We start from the raw sequence: 12107 nt of genomic DNA, 5'->3' as shown, positions 1-12107 counted from the left end.
ACGACGTATTCGCCTTCTGCCCTCGTTCTCTTACACTCTTGTTGCAGGAGCAGAGGGATTTGAAAAGTGTGCGGAGCAGAGGCCTCTCTCTCGCGCTGCAAAACGTGCCGCGGCTAAAAACAAAGCAGAATGTATATAATAATAATAATAAATAATAAATAATAATAATAATAATAATAATAATAATAATAATAATAATAATAATAATAATAATAATAATGGGTGAGAGGCACCTCGGTGTACCACTAACGATGAACTGGTACGCGCGAGAGAGGGAAGTATGAAGCTCAATGGCTGCACATAATATGCGAGTTTATAACTTAAGCGTTGCCATAGCAGCTTTTATCAGCGGTTTCGTCGAATGAATACAGCATTCGTCGGCACCGCGGTCATGTAATAAAGAGTGGGAGGTAGTGGGTTCGAATCTTTCCACTACGTGTATACTGTCTGAGGTTTTCCCTGGGTTTTCCTGCGGAATTTCCAGATGGGTGTCGGCACAGTTCCCCAGGAAGTCGGCCCATGACGCATACTAATCCCTTGTCTTCCGCTCCTTCCTGCTGTCCTCTCTCCGTCGACCGACGTCTGTACGCCGATTATAGCCACAGATGCTTCGCGGCGCTAGAACGGAATAAAAAAAGCAGCATTGGACAGCTGGTTCAGCGTTATTGGTAACTCATAAAAACAGTGCGCAGATAGGTAAAATTTGCAAAAGTTGCATCAGAATCACATGTCCTTCAGACCCTGATGCCCTTCTGATGTCATTGTCATCTCCTGAAAACGTTCTCTAATTCTGCACTGCTACTGAGGCCCAAATAAGGCCGAATCAGCTAGCCAACGCTGGTATGGTGGCCTTTGGGTTATGAACGCGCGTATTATGCGCAGCTACTGAGCTTCGGCTTGCGCCTGTCGTCGCCCCCACGCTTTTGAGACATAACCTCACCACATGCTCTACCAGATAATGTAAAAGCCTGAGTCGGGCACACAGAGGGACGACACACAACACTCGACGCTTGTGTCGTGTGTCGTCCCTCTGTGTGCCCAGACTAAGGCTTATTACATTATGGAGTTCATCGACCAGCTATCCTGCATCCGCGCCACTTTGTCAGTCACATGACACGCCGAAGGCCAACCGTTGTACAGAATGATAACGGTATCACTTCTGGTTTGTGGAAAGCGCGACGTGTACGTCTTTTTGTGACCATTAACGTAATTGCATAAGTATCACAAAAAGGCGTGCGCCTCCCGCTTTCAAAAAATCTGGGGAACAGCACGATGCCATTCCTGGATCCATGGTTGGCTACACTCTTAGGAATGATGGTGGTGATGGTGAAACGGGCACAACTTCACTCCTACACTCTTAAAAGTGAACTTCACCACATAGCACGCTCCTAGCCAACCATCATTCCGAATGACAACGTTCTCGCCCCTGGGGGCTTAATCGCTTCATCGTCGTTACGGTCGTTACAAGCTAACGAGTGGCGGGAAATTGAAAAAGGTGGGCACGTGACACATTGCGCGTGACGTGTACCACGGCCTTCACGTATCGCGCGAAGAGCGCCGTGCACGTGTTTTATCACGTGCCCACCTTTTTAATTTTCCCGCCCGCCTTTTTGAATTTCCCGCCACTCGTTAGCTTGTAACGACCGTAACGACGATGAAGCGATTAAGCCCCCTGATTTGTTGAAAACGGGAGGCGGAGCCTATTTTGTGGCCATTATGCGCGGCACAAAATAAGCTCCTCCTCCCGTTTTCAACAAACCAGGGGCGAGAACGCTGTCATTCGGGATGATGGTTGGCTAGGAGCGTGCTATGCGGGGAAGTTCATTTCTAAGAGTGTAGGAGTGAAGTTGTGTTTTAAAATTACAGTCGCTGGTAAAGCACTGCGTGTTAAGTGGCATACCTCATTTGGAGAACCAATATAATACACCACACGACATGCAATACACGTATTGCACGTCGCCAAGGGTACCTTGCACGTCATTAACCCCACTGGCCACTCGCATGCCAGCACACCTAACAGCGCATCGCCTCTCACGTCCCAGCGGAAGGAATCTTATTTTCGCCATACCACAGATACATCACGTCCCGCTATATAGCGGAGAATCAGTGCAAAAGGAAACACGCAATTCCCTCCCCATGATTCCGGCCTTGATTGCCTCTGCTGCGCTTTGCCATGGGATTTCATTGTTCTTGCCGTCGCGAATGTCTTCGGTTTTCTCCACTCGAGCGCCCTGTGGTGAGGGAAGAAATGTTTGTCCGGCATATGGTCGAGTGGCTCCGATATGCCTTACAAGCAATGGTTTCCCGATGCCTCTGTAATGATGCTTATGTACCGCGGTGTGCTGCAGGGCGCAGAGTGGTTGCTGTACGGCAGGGAAAACGTGATAGATAGGGGTGAAATGTAGCGTAAGGTAATTCGTGCGGGGAGCATGATTGTAATGGCGGCGATCGATGAGTGGTAACAGCAGGAGTTATTGATGTGATGAAAAGTGGAGGCGTTTTTGGATGTTGAAATTATTGTGTTTGTATTTCTAGGGGAAACCTGCGAAGAGCGGATATCTGTGGAGCCGGTGAGTCGAGCTGGTGGATTTTACGATCAGTGTGCGTAGTGCTTCAATTTGTACCATAATGCTAGTAGAAGAAACATGAAGGCGTACGGTCTTGGTGAGCGTTAGACTGGCTACTTCGGTGTAGTTAGTTAGAATTGTGGTGGATCGTCTTGTCGCAGAAGCATTGAATTGAAGCACGAATTTTAACATGAAGTTCCCTCTGGTATGAACTTAAGAAGCGATGTGTTGGAACATGATGCTGTCTGCCAATGGACGATAGACCAGTTTCCCCAAAACTTCGACTATGTAATGTGCGTTTTCGTTTAGCATGCTTATGTGGTGTGTGTGTGTGTGAAGGAGTAGGTGAACAGAGGAAGACTACTTCACTAATGCGGCCAGCTGTTCCAGAAGTATTCGCGTAAAAACGAAGAATGAAGGCTAATGGCCAGTAAGCTTGCTAATGGCTGAAGGCTAGTAGTAGAATGGCGAATGGCTAGAAGAATGAAGGCTAATGGCTAATAATGGAAGAAGAAAAATGGCTACGTGGGCCTTCTGTGATATCTGATGAACGATATCTGTAGAACCCATGTCTTACAGAAGGCGCGCCAGGCGCACAGCGCGAATTGTCTTCGTAGGATTGGGATTGCCCCGCACAACTTCCTTCAAGCCGAAGCCCCACTGTTCGTCCACTGCACTCTTCAGAGCTTGCCAGCTAAAATGTGGAAGCACCTACGGGGTACCAGGGGGGCTGTAGATTCTCCAAGTCTTCCAGTATACAATGGGTGTGAAACTTGGGGACTACCACCGACAAGTATCTTGGAAAAGAATGCTGACCATGGAGGAACGTTGAGCCACAGACCTTTCACCAGAACCGCCGACACCTATGAGGACATGTCCGTACCCTCACGTATCAAAACGCAAGGTCCACTTCGACGCCAAGCCTCTGACTCGCACTTATTGCAAAACCCTGCAGCCATTCCACCTTCTTATCCCATTCAGCCCCATAAGTAGTTAGAAAAGGACGCGACGTGTTCGCTGCAAAAAGAAAACCTGAAACGTGACCCCGAGAAAAACATCGCGTAACTGCTTCTGCTGTTAAAGGCACTCCCCCTCTTCCAATAACGATATCAGAATACACGCTGCTCAATTAAGAATGTGTCGCTCGGAGGCTTATACTTTTTTCTTTCTTTTTCAATGGTGTGAAAAAATAGCGGGACTCCGAAATTACCCTCAGCAGGTAATCCGTAATCCTTTAACGCATCGCCTTCGTCGTCTTTCCTGCTGGTCAGGTTCCCACACGCTTTTCCCAAGATTTTTCTCATCAGCCCTTCTCTATTCGAACCATGTTAAAGGCGTCTTCTAAAACCCTGGGAAGCAAAATAATACTTTTTTTTGTTCTCCTTGAGCTTCGTTCTTCTCATTAAGAGGCCATTGAAAGTATCTTTGCTATTGTTCTGAAAGCTCTTCCTCGAAGATGGAACCCCATTTTTCTTCGTCAGGCCTGACGTCCACGAGCTTCATTTTATTCCGCTTTATTTGAGCGAAGATGGTTGAGCGATCTGAGGGGGGGAGCTTGAATAGTGATTGTCTCTTAGAGTGTATAGCGACAGAACGTGTCTCCCCTTTTATCTTTCTCTCTGCGATGAGACCGCATGGATCGTGTACTTCATGTCGCATTAATTTTAGGGCTCGAATAATAACAATGCTGTCGTATAATTGTTATATCTAATATAGCATTACCAGCTCCCGTGGCATAGTAGTTAGAGTGTTCGCTTTCCACGCCGAAAGTGGGAGGTGACGCGGGTTTGAATCCCCGCACCGACTGTGCTGTCTGAGGTTTTCCATGGGTTTTCCGGCAGACTTTCCAGACGGATGTCGGCACAGTTATCCCTGAAGTCGGCCCAGGACGCATAGTAACCCCCCCTGTTCCCCACTCCTTCCTGCTGTCCTCTCTCCATCTGTCCACGTCTGTACGCCGCTCATAGCCAGAGTTGCTTCGCGGCGCGAAAATAGAATATATGTATTGATTATTTTGTATGTAATTTATAAGTAAGGAGAACGACACTTGAGCAGAAGTTTAAGGGGAAATAGAATATTAGTAACTTATTACAAGTTAAAGTTGTTGTTTTTTATGTAGGTCTATAGGGTGAAACAAGACGAGTCTACTTTTCGTTTCGGTTCGAGCATGGAAGGGCACAAAAAATAAATAAATAAATAAATAAAGAAGAAGAAGAAGCAGTCAGGAGGTGTCGAAATTAGGATTACAAGATCTAGAATGAATACTCGCATAAAAGTACAATCGTGGGTGCGCAAGGAAGCTTTCAACCTCGCGGGTCAAAAAAGCTTCTTCCCTCCGCTGCTAGTCTCCTACGGCATCTCATCCGCCCAATAGCGAGGCGCGCGCCGCCTCTGTATTTTCTTTCTTCTTGCGGGTGTATTTTGTGCCGCCTGTGCCGCGTCTCGACCGGTCGTTCTCGCTAGCAGATGATTTTCGGTCTTCCAATAAGAAGTACTCCGTTGACCTGACGTCATCACATACTAGGAAAGTTCGCCGACGCTGCGCGCATTCTTAAAAAAAAATTGCGTTTGCGTCATTTTGCGTGACAGTTCCAGAAGGTAGAACGTATATGTATATGTTCGAATTCCTTTCGATGCTCCTTTCACCCTAGTATTGTGTAGCTAACAACCCGCTTAACTTGCAAGTGGATTATTAATATTTCAATTGCATTCCACATCACATCACATTCTAATGCGCATGGCAGTTCCTGATAGTTTCCTCGATGAAGGAACCAAAGCTTCAAGCAAGGCCAAATCTCTGGACTAATGCCGTCATCATTGCACAGTTTGACTGGAGCAGCATATTTCGTATGAAATGTAGTAGAGTCCTGAGGCGGGGTAGTTGGTACACATTGAATTTTCACTCTATCAGCAGCCAGATTCACAAGGAACTAGGAAGAAGCACACAACACACACAGAGAACTTACTTACCTACACACACAGCTACCTTTCAGTCTGTGCGGCCCTGTGTGTGTTCTGTGCTTCTTCCTTGAGTCTCTTGTGAATCTGGCTGCTTGGATTGAAATTTCTGTATGAGGTCGTGAACGACAGTTAGGTTTTTAAAATATTAACGGTGATCATAATTGTTACTAAATGATGCAATGACGTTTGTTGAATAGACAAACAAGCGACGCTAACTATTTTCATCCTCCTTCACAAACGAGTACTACGACTATCCCTTTCGAAGCGTCAAGGCAACAAAAAGAGCACTTTCTGCTTCTACACACGGTCGCAATTTACAAGCCCTCTTCCCCCCTTCCAAACGACCAAAGCATGCTCGACTGCGTTGCTGGCGCGAGTCAGACTGATTTACATGCTTTTAATCAGTCACGCAGTCGCAACCAAGCGCGATCGGCGCGTCATCCAATTAGCATAATTCGGGGCGACAATCTATACAGCGTCCATATTCCAATGATTTGTTCCGGGACGTGCTTTGCAGAAAATTGAGGAACTTGGACGACGCCATTTTGGGGTGGGTTGGTTAAACAAGGCAGTCGGGCGATGAGTGTGCAAAAAAAGGAATAAGAAGAGGAAGAAGAAGAAAAAAAAGTTACATCATGCCGAGAGGAGAAACCTTTCATTGTCGCTTGGTCGACGTACACGTCAGTTCGGTGAATGTGACGTGTGCAGAATAATGAAGCGCAGGTATAAAAAAGACGGTAGGAGGAACAAGAGGGGAGAGAGAGAGAGAGAGAGGGAGGGGGGTCGTCATATCCGGATTGAGAGTGATGGAGCTGAAGCGCGACGTGGTTGAGCATAAATTTCCAGCTTCCATGATTGATAGGATGGTGCGGCAATTTTCTTTTTGTTTCGGTGACGAGCTGCTTTGTGGTATATGCCCCGCAGGGTGTGTGTGTGCGTGTTTGGGGGTGTGCGTGTGTGCTTTAAGATGGGAAGGGTGTGGCTGACTTTATGTGTTGTGAGGCGCGACGGTTTTAAGCTTTTTATTTCTCGCGAATTAGTATTGCCTGAACGACTAGCGGCATTGGCCGAACCCGTCAGGGCGTCCCGCACGTTGGTGGTAGCCAAGGACGTGCTAAAGACAGGGAGGTGGTGGGTTCGAATCCCACCCCCGGATGTGCTGTCTGAGGTTTTTCCTGGGTGTTACGAGGACTTTCCTGACGAATTTCGGCACAGTTGCACCTGAAGTCTGCCCAGGACGCATACTAACCTCCCTGTCTCCCACTCCTTTATGCTCTCCTCTCTCCATCTGTCCACATCTCTACGCCGCTCATAGCCACAGTTGCTTCGCGGCGCTAACACGGATGTTCCATGGGCATGGGTGTTGCATACGGAATAAAAAGTATATCCTAGCTGTCACCCACTGGTGTGTTCAGATAAGGAGCGGTACGAGATAATGGAGAGTTTTAGTGTACCGTGCGCTATCGCCTTTGCGTACGTAAGGGATAGCGTTGGTTGTTCTGCGCACGCGCAAACCATGAAGAGCACAGAACCAACAACGCTAACCCTAACGTACGCAAAGACGATAGCGTACGCTGTACTAAAACTGTCTAATATCACTGACTGCAGCTGATCACGCGAACGTCCGTAAGGCGAGCTCTGCCACAGGACACCCAAGTACAAGGAGAAGCACTCACTCCCGTTAATGTTTCATTGCTCAATGCTGCCTTAAAAGAACCACTGATCGCTGTCGAGCTTCGCCTTTATTGGTTTCAACACTGTGGAATATATTTCGCAATGTGGGTTTGATTGGAGCTTTCGTAACGTGCACCATGATCACTTGATGCACCGCTGTTTTTATACGTCTATTTTATGCTCTAACCACACAGCAATAACCCGATTTAAATGAGCCTGGATAATGTCACTTATACAGTTATGTGGTTTCCCGGCTGAAAAAAAATCGCACGTCCATACATTCTGTGTTTGACGACAACACAGTTTGACACGTGCTATAAGTTAAAGAAGTAGAAAAAACAACAACAAAGAATTCCACGTCGTACCCTATCACTATCCACAATCCTGCAACGTTTCGCAGACGCCGACAGATGTCACTGTTTAACTTTTTTTTTTCTTTCGTTCCGCAGCTCCAATACAGTATCGTTTAGATGCGAATCACCTGGATGATTCACCTCATAACCCCATCCTTCTTTACGGAGACTTATACCTCGAATCCCCCACAATACCCTTCCCTCACTTCTACCGCTTCAATGCTGCTCATAGACGCGTATCCTAACCTACCACTACCCACACACACACATCCCTCCTCCTCCACCCCACAAACTCCACGTTCAAGTCTACCAATATCTTCCGGTTTCCGGCTCAACAACCCCCTTTCTTCCTCTTCTTCCCTTTTGCTGCTGAGTCATCGCATTCTAACGCGACACCGAGAGGTCTTCTTGTTTGCCTGGATTATCTTAATCCCAGTGAGCAGTATGCTCACACCAGGGCGCCTCATTCAATTTGATCAGATTTACGTCCCGTCAACCGCGACCAATGCCTTATCCCCTCTCACACCCCCTCGTGCATTACCATGTAGTATGAGCATGTCCCCTATTTCGGCTGTTGATCTCGCTTCGCTAAGCCATTATTCGAGGCCACCCCTTTCGGGGGGAACTGCAGTGCGGCCTGCTCGGCGGGTTCAGATAGTTAATCCTATGGTCGCGATTAAGCCTACATGGCATTGGCTTTGCGACTCACGCCTTTGTGATGCCGATATGCATTGTTCCCTTCCGGTTTTGACACCGGCGATCAACTGTTGCTTAATTCTCTGGGGGCGTTGGAGTTACTGGGTCTTTTGGTTGAGGTATGTACTGTTGGGGACACAGTTAGCTAAAACCGCCTGTCAGTACTTCGCCGTCCAATTTTACCTCGGATGCGCTTGAAAGTGTTGTGACGATGTTGTATTTGAAGGTGGACCATGTGAAGCTCGTGTTTATTACTCGAAAGTAGTCTTGCAACACCCGGATATTAGAGATGCTACAAACCAGGGAGTGCTGATTTTAGACAACCGTGCTCCTTACAGTACGTGCATTTCTTGTGAAAAAAGAAATATATATATATATATATATATAAATATTGATCGTTCGATCTTTCGCGGTGGAGGGAGGCGAAAGGGAGCCGGTCCTTCATATTTCGAGAAGGGCCCCTTGATAACGCGGTCCGCCCCCGGGTGGGCCGTGTCTTAGAATGCGCGGCCCGTAAAAACGGTCGTCGGGGCAGCATCGCTTGCGGTGTTGTTTCCGGGAAGATTTTTTCTAAAGATAAATAAAATTTACCAATACCGTAATTTGAAATTGACATAACAAACTGTTTGATGAATTCAAAATTTACTGTTTTTTGGGCATTAATTCTGTTAAACTCGTTGAAATGCGGTAGCTTTGCAAGGGAATCGTTTTGGTGGTAAATTTCTGGCGAAGCTCCTTTTGAGAGGCTATGAAATTTTTGTTGAAACGCTCTTAGTGTTTTGCGAAGGGCCATTGCCATGTTCTCTCCCCTTGAGCTCGACGCTCTTCCCGTGGCTGTCAAGCCCGGCGCTGTCTCGTGGCCTCTGCCGCACGTCCTGTAGCAACCAGACCAGCACGTCGTTCACGTTCTTCTTCTGCGTGCCGCCGTTTCCGTTGCTGCTCGTCGGCACCCTCATCTCCGTGAAGCCGGTCTCGTTTCCGTGGTATTGTGGAGGCTGAGCCCTCCATGGTGACTCGCGCGAAGAGGCCAACTGATTTTAAATGTCCTTCTATGTAGACGTCTGACGCCGCAACGCAGACACCTACCGGCGGCGCGCTTCAGCTCTGCTGCTCCTCCTCTCCATCCATTCCGAGCCCTTTCCACCTTTCCCTCCTACTTTCTTATATAATAAGCATATTCCCCCCCTCCCTTTCCACGCCGCCTTCTCCTCCCGTGCACTCTCTCCATGCACACTCTCTCTGTCATGGACGGACCTACACGGTTACCGACGTAGATTGGCTGTATAAAGCTACTGTTTTAATATTAAAAATAACAGGCAGGGAATGTGGAAAATGCATCTACAGGCCAGAGTAAGTAGCCCATTTAATCTCTGATTTGCGTTGTTGCGCCAGAAAACATCAAATCAATCAATCAATTTAATCACTGAATACTCGTGTTCCTGCATGAGACGTTGCAGCTATAGAAGGTAGAGTATTATGTGTGTTCGAAAACTAAAACTAAAATAAAAATAAAAGTGCCACACGGCAGTAGTGCAGAGCCAACAGTATACTCTCAAAAGCATCTTACCTCACAAGCCAGTGTTGAAGAAGGCAGGTTTTCCATTGAACCGAGACAATACTAGCTCAGCAGGCTTGATATGACGGACTGGCAGACACTTTGCCACAAAAATCGCATCACTGAGGTCTTTCTACACGTTAAGCACGTTCAAGAAGACAGGTCGTGCACAAGTTCTTGCATACAAAATAAACCGTTGGCACCAGCATTCCCATGTAAAAATCATGTACGAAGATATGTTGAAATCGCTGCGGCGCCACGAAAGTGTTCGTAAAAGCGTTACATGTGCTTCACTCAAGAGCACATATTCACAGTTGAAAGCGTTTTTTTTTTTTTCTTCTTGCATTGGACGAACATTGTCGCAATAGGACAAAGGCAAAGTCTTAAATATAGGCTAAGGGCGTTGCCTGAAACTTGCCGTTGTATGTAATATGCGCTGCTGGAGGAAGAGCAAGAACGCTTTCAGAATTGTGAAACTGGTTTACGTGCCCTTCGTGCATCGTGGTCGCATCGAGCTTCTTTTTGATCGCTCTCGATACCCTTTTGTGATACCATAGTACGAGGCCAAGAATGATGATAACGAAGATGGCTGTTATCGATAGTGCCACAATCAGTACGTTTCTCCGGACGTGTCCGTCGCAGTCCAGGTCGTAGTGAGAAACATCTTTCAGGAGTTCCCTACTCAAATACGGCGGTTCGTGGCATCTGATGTTTGTCCAGTTGGCGTTCTTGTCGAGTGCTCGGAGCAGGTCCCACAACCATATGACGCTGCAGTTGCACACGAGCGGGTTCTCCCGGATGTCGAAGTATGACAGCTGACTCCAGGGCAGTAGGTCTGGGTGGAAGGTCGCGAGACCGTTCCCTCTGAGACTTACGTGTGTCAGGTGACGCAGGTTCGAGAATGTCCCCGGAGACAGCTGGTTCAAGACCCTGTTGTCTTCGAGAACGACCTGCTCCAGTTGAGTGCATTGACTAAATGCTCTCTCACCGATATGGTTGAGGTTTTCGGCTGATATGACAAAGAGACGTTTCAGCATTGGCAAAGAACGTAGGTTTTCTTCAGTGATGGCTCGGAATCCGTTCTGTCCAATGTGCAGCTCCTCAAGGCGGTGTAAGTCCGCTAGCGCATCTGTCGGGAAGTTATCGAGGCTGTTGTCTTGCAGCCACAAGGTCGACAAGGACACGAGACTCGAAAATGCTCCTTCTTCGATGATGGACACGCTACATCGGTCCATGACCAAGTCTTTTAAACGCACTAGATGCGTGAAGGCATTGTCAACGACCACTGGCACGTCGTTCTGGCCAATGTCCAATGTCAGGAGATGAGATATGTGATGGAACGCTGGTGTAGGCACGTGCTGCAGCTTGTTTTCTCGAAGAATCAAAGTCTTCAAGCGATGCAGACCGACAAACGCGTCTGGATCTATGCGCGTGATGCGGTTCTGCGACAAGTCCAACAGCTCCAGGCTTCGCATGTCATGGAACGCGCGCGGCGTCACGTCCGTCAGTCCGTTCCGTCGCATCTGTAGCTCCAGAAGGCCACGCAGTCCCCTGAACGTGTCGGTGTCGAGGATTGCGACGGCATTGTTGTCCAGGACAAGCTTCTGGAGCTGTCCCAAGGGGAAGTTTCCAACGCCCAGCGTGCGAAGTTGGTTGTATGAAACGTCAAGAAACTCGAGTTGCTGGTACACGCTGAAGGCTGACATGATGTTCTTGATGTTGTTTCGCGTGAGATGAAGTTCTCGAATGCCAGGGTTGAGAGTGATGGGTATGACGTCTAGGGCGGCGCCTGCGCATTGTACGGTGAGCTCCTCGTCATTACAGGTGCACCTCATGGGACAGAAGGCCTCCAGATAGCCGATGACGTTCAGCATGAAAAGGACTGCTGAGGGGAGAAGAAGAGCCCAGGAGCCCAAGACCTTTCGGTGTGGCATCGTCTTGATGGACGAAATGTTCACTGGAAAGTAAAGAAGACACAAATATGTACCCACCCGCACAACAAGTTCGTTTCAACTTTCACGCTGTGTGGGAAAGCACACATTGACAAAGAGAACGGTACTCTGTGTACAGGTCATGAGAAAGTAAGATGAAGGCCATGCATGCTCGACAGACCGTGGGATATAGTTAAGATAAGAACCCAACCGATTAAGAGAGGCTAAATGGCCTGAATTGCAGCGAATGCGACGTCGCAGAGGACGCTGCTACATTGTTCAAGACTGCACTAGTTAGTTAGTACACGCAGTTATCCAACCTTTGAAATCATGTGGCGTTTTCGACACCCTCTGAAGTATCCGCGTTTCT

General features: G+C 47.8%; 2 protein-coding genes across 7 annotated transcripts in view; one reads left to right on the top strand and one right to left on the bottom strand.

Annotated features, from left to right (window-relative positions):
- LOC135366738 (leucine-rich repeat-containing protein 15-like) overlaps positions 1 to 12107 on the top strand; it is a 584634-nt gene that overhangs the window by 201500 nt on the left and 371027 nt on the right. For all 5 annotated transcript variants that reach the window (XM_064599600.1, XM_064599596.1, XM_064599597.1 and 2 more), the window contains one exon: positions 2536 to 2570. The gene's annotated coding sequence lies outside the window, so the exon portion shown is untranslated. The remainder of the gene's footprint in view (positions 1 to 2535; positions 2571 to 12107) is intronic.
- The window catches only part of LOC135366740 (slit homolog 3 protein-like), a 94272-nt gene that overhangs the window by 13687 nt on the left and 68478 nt on the right, over positions 1 to 12107 (bottom strand). Inside the window, exons 3-4 of one of the 2 annotated variants that reach the window (XM_064599604.1) lie at positions 9819 to 11763; positions 445 to 618 (exon numbers count right to left, since the gene is read on the bottom strand). In XM_064599604.1, the coding sequence (XP_064455674.1) occupies positions 10190 to 11740 (1551 nt within the window). In that variant the 5' untranslated portion in view covers positions 11741 to 11763 and the 3' untranslated portion in view covers positions 445 to 618; positions 9819 to 10189. The remainder of the gene's footprint in view (positions 1 to 444; positions 619 to 9818; positions 11764 to 12107) is intronic. The other variant, XM_064599603.1, reaches the window with a different exon arrangement.

Source organism: Ornithodoros turicata, chromosome 8, assembly GCF_037126465.1.
Source record: "Ornithodoros turicata isolate Travis chromosome 8, ASM3712646v1, whole genome shotgun sequence".
Lineage (NCBI taxonomy): Eukaryota > Metazoa > Arthropoda > Arachnida > Ixodida > Argasidae > Ornithodoros > Ornithodoros turicata.
Note: the sequence above shows the minus strand (reverse complement) of the source record. Positions and strands in the feature narration are given on the sequence as shown.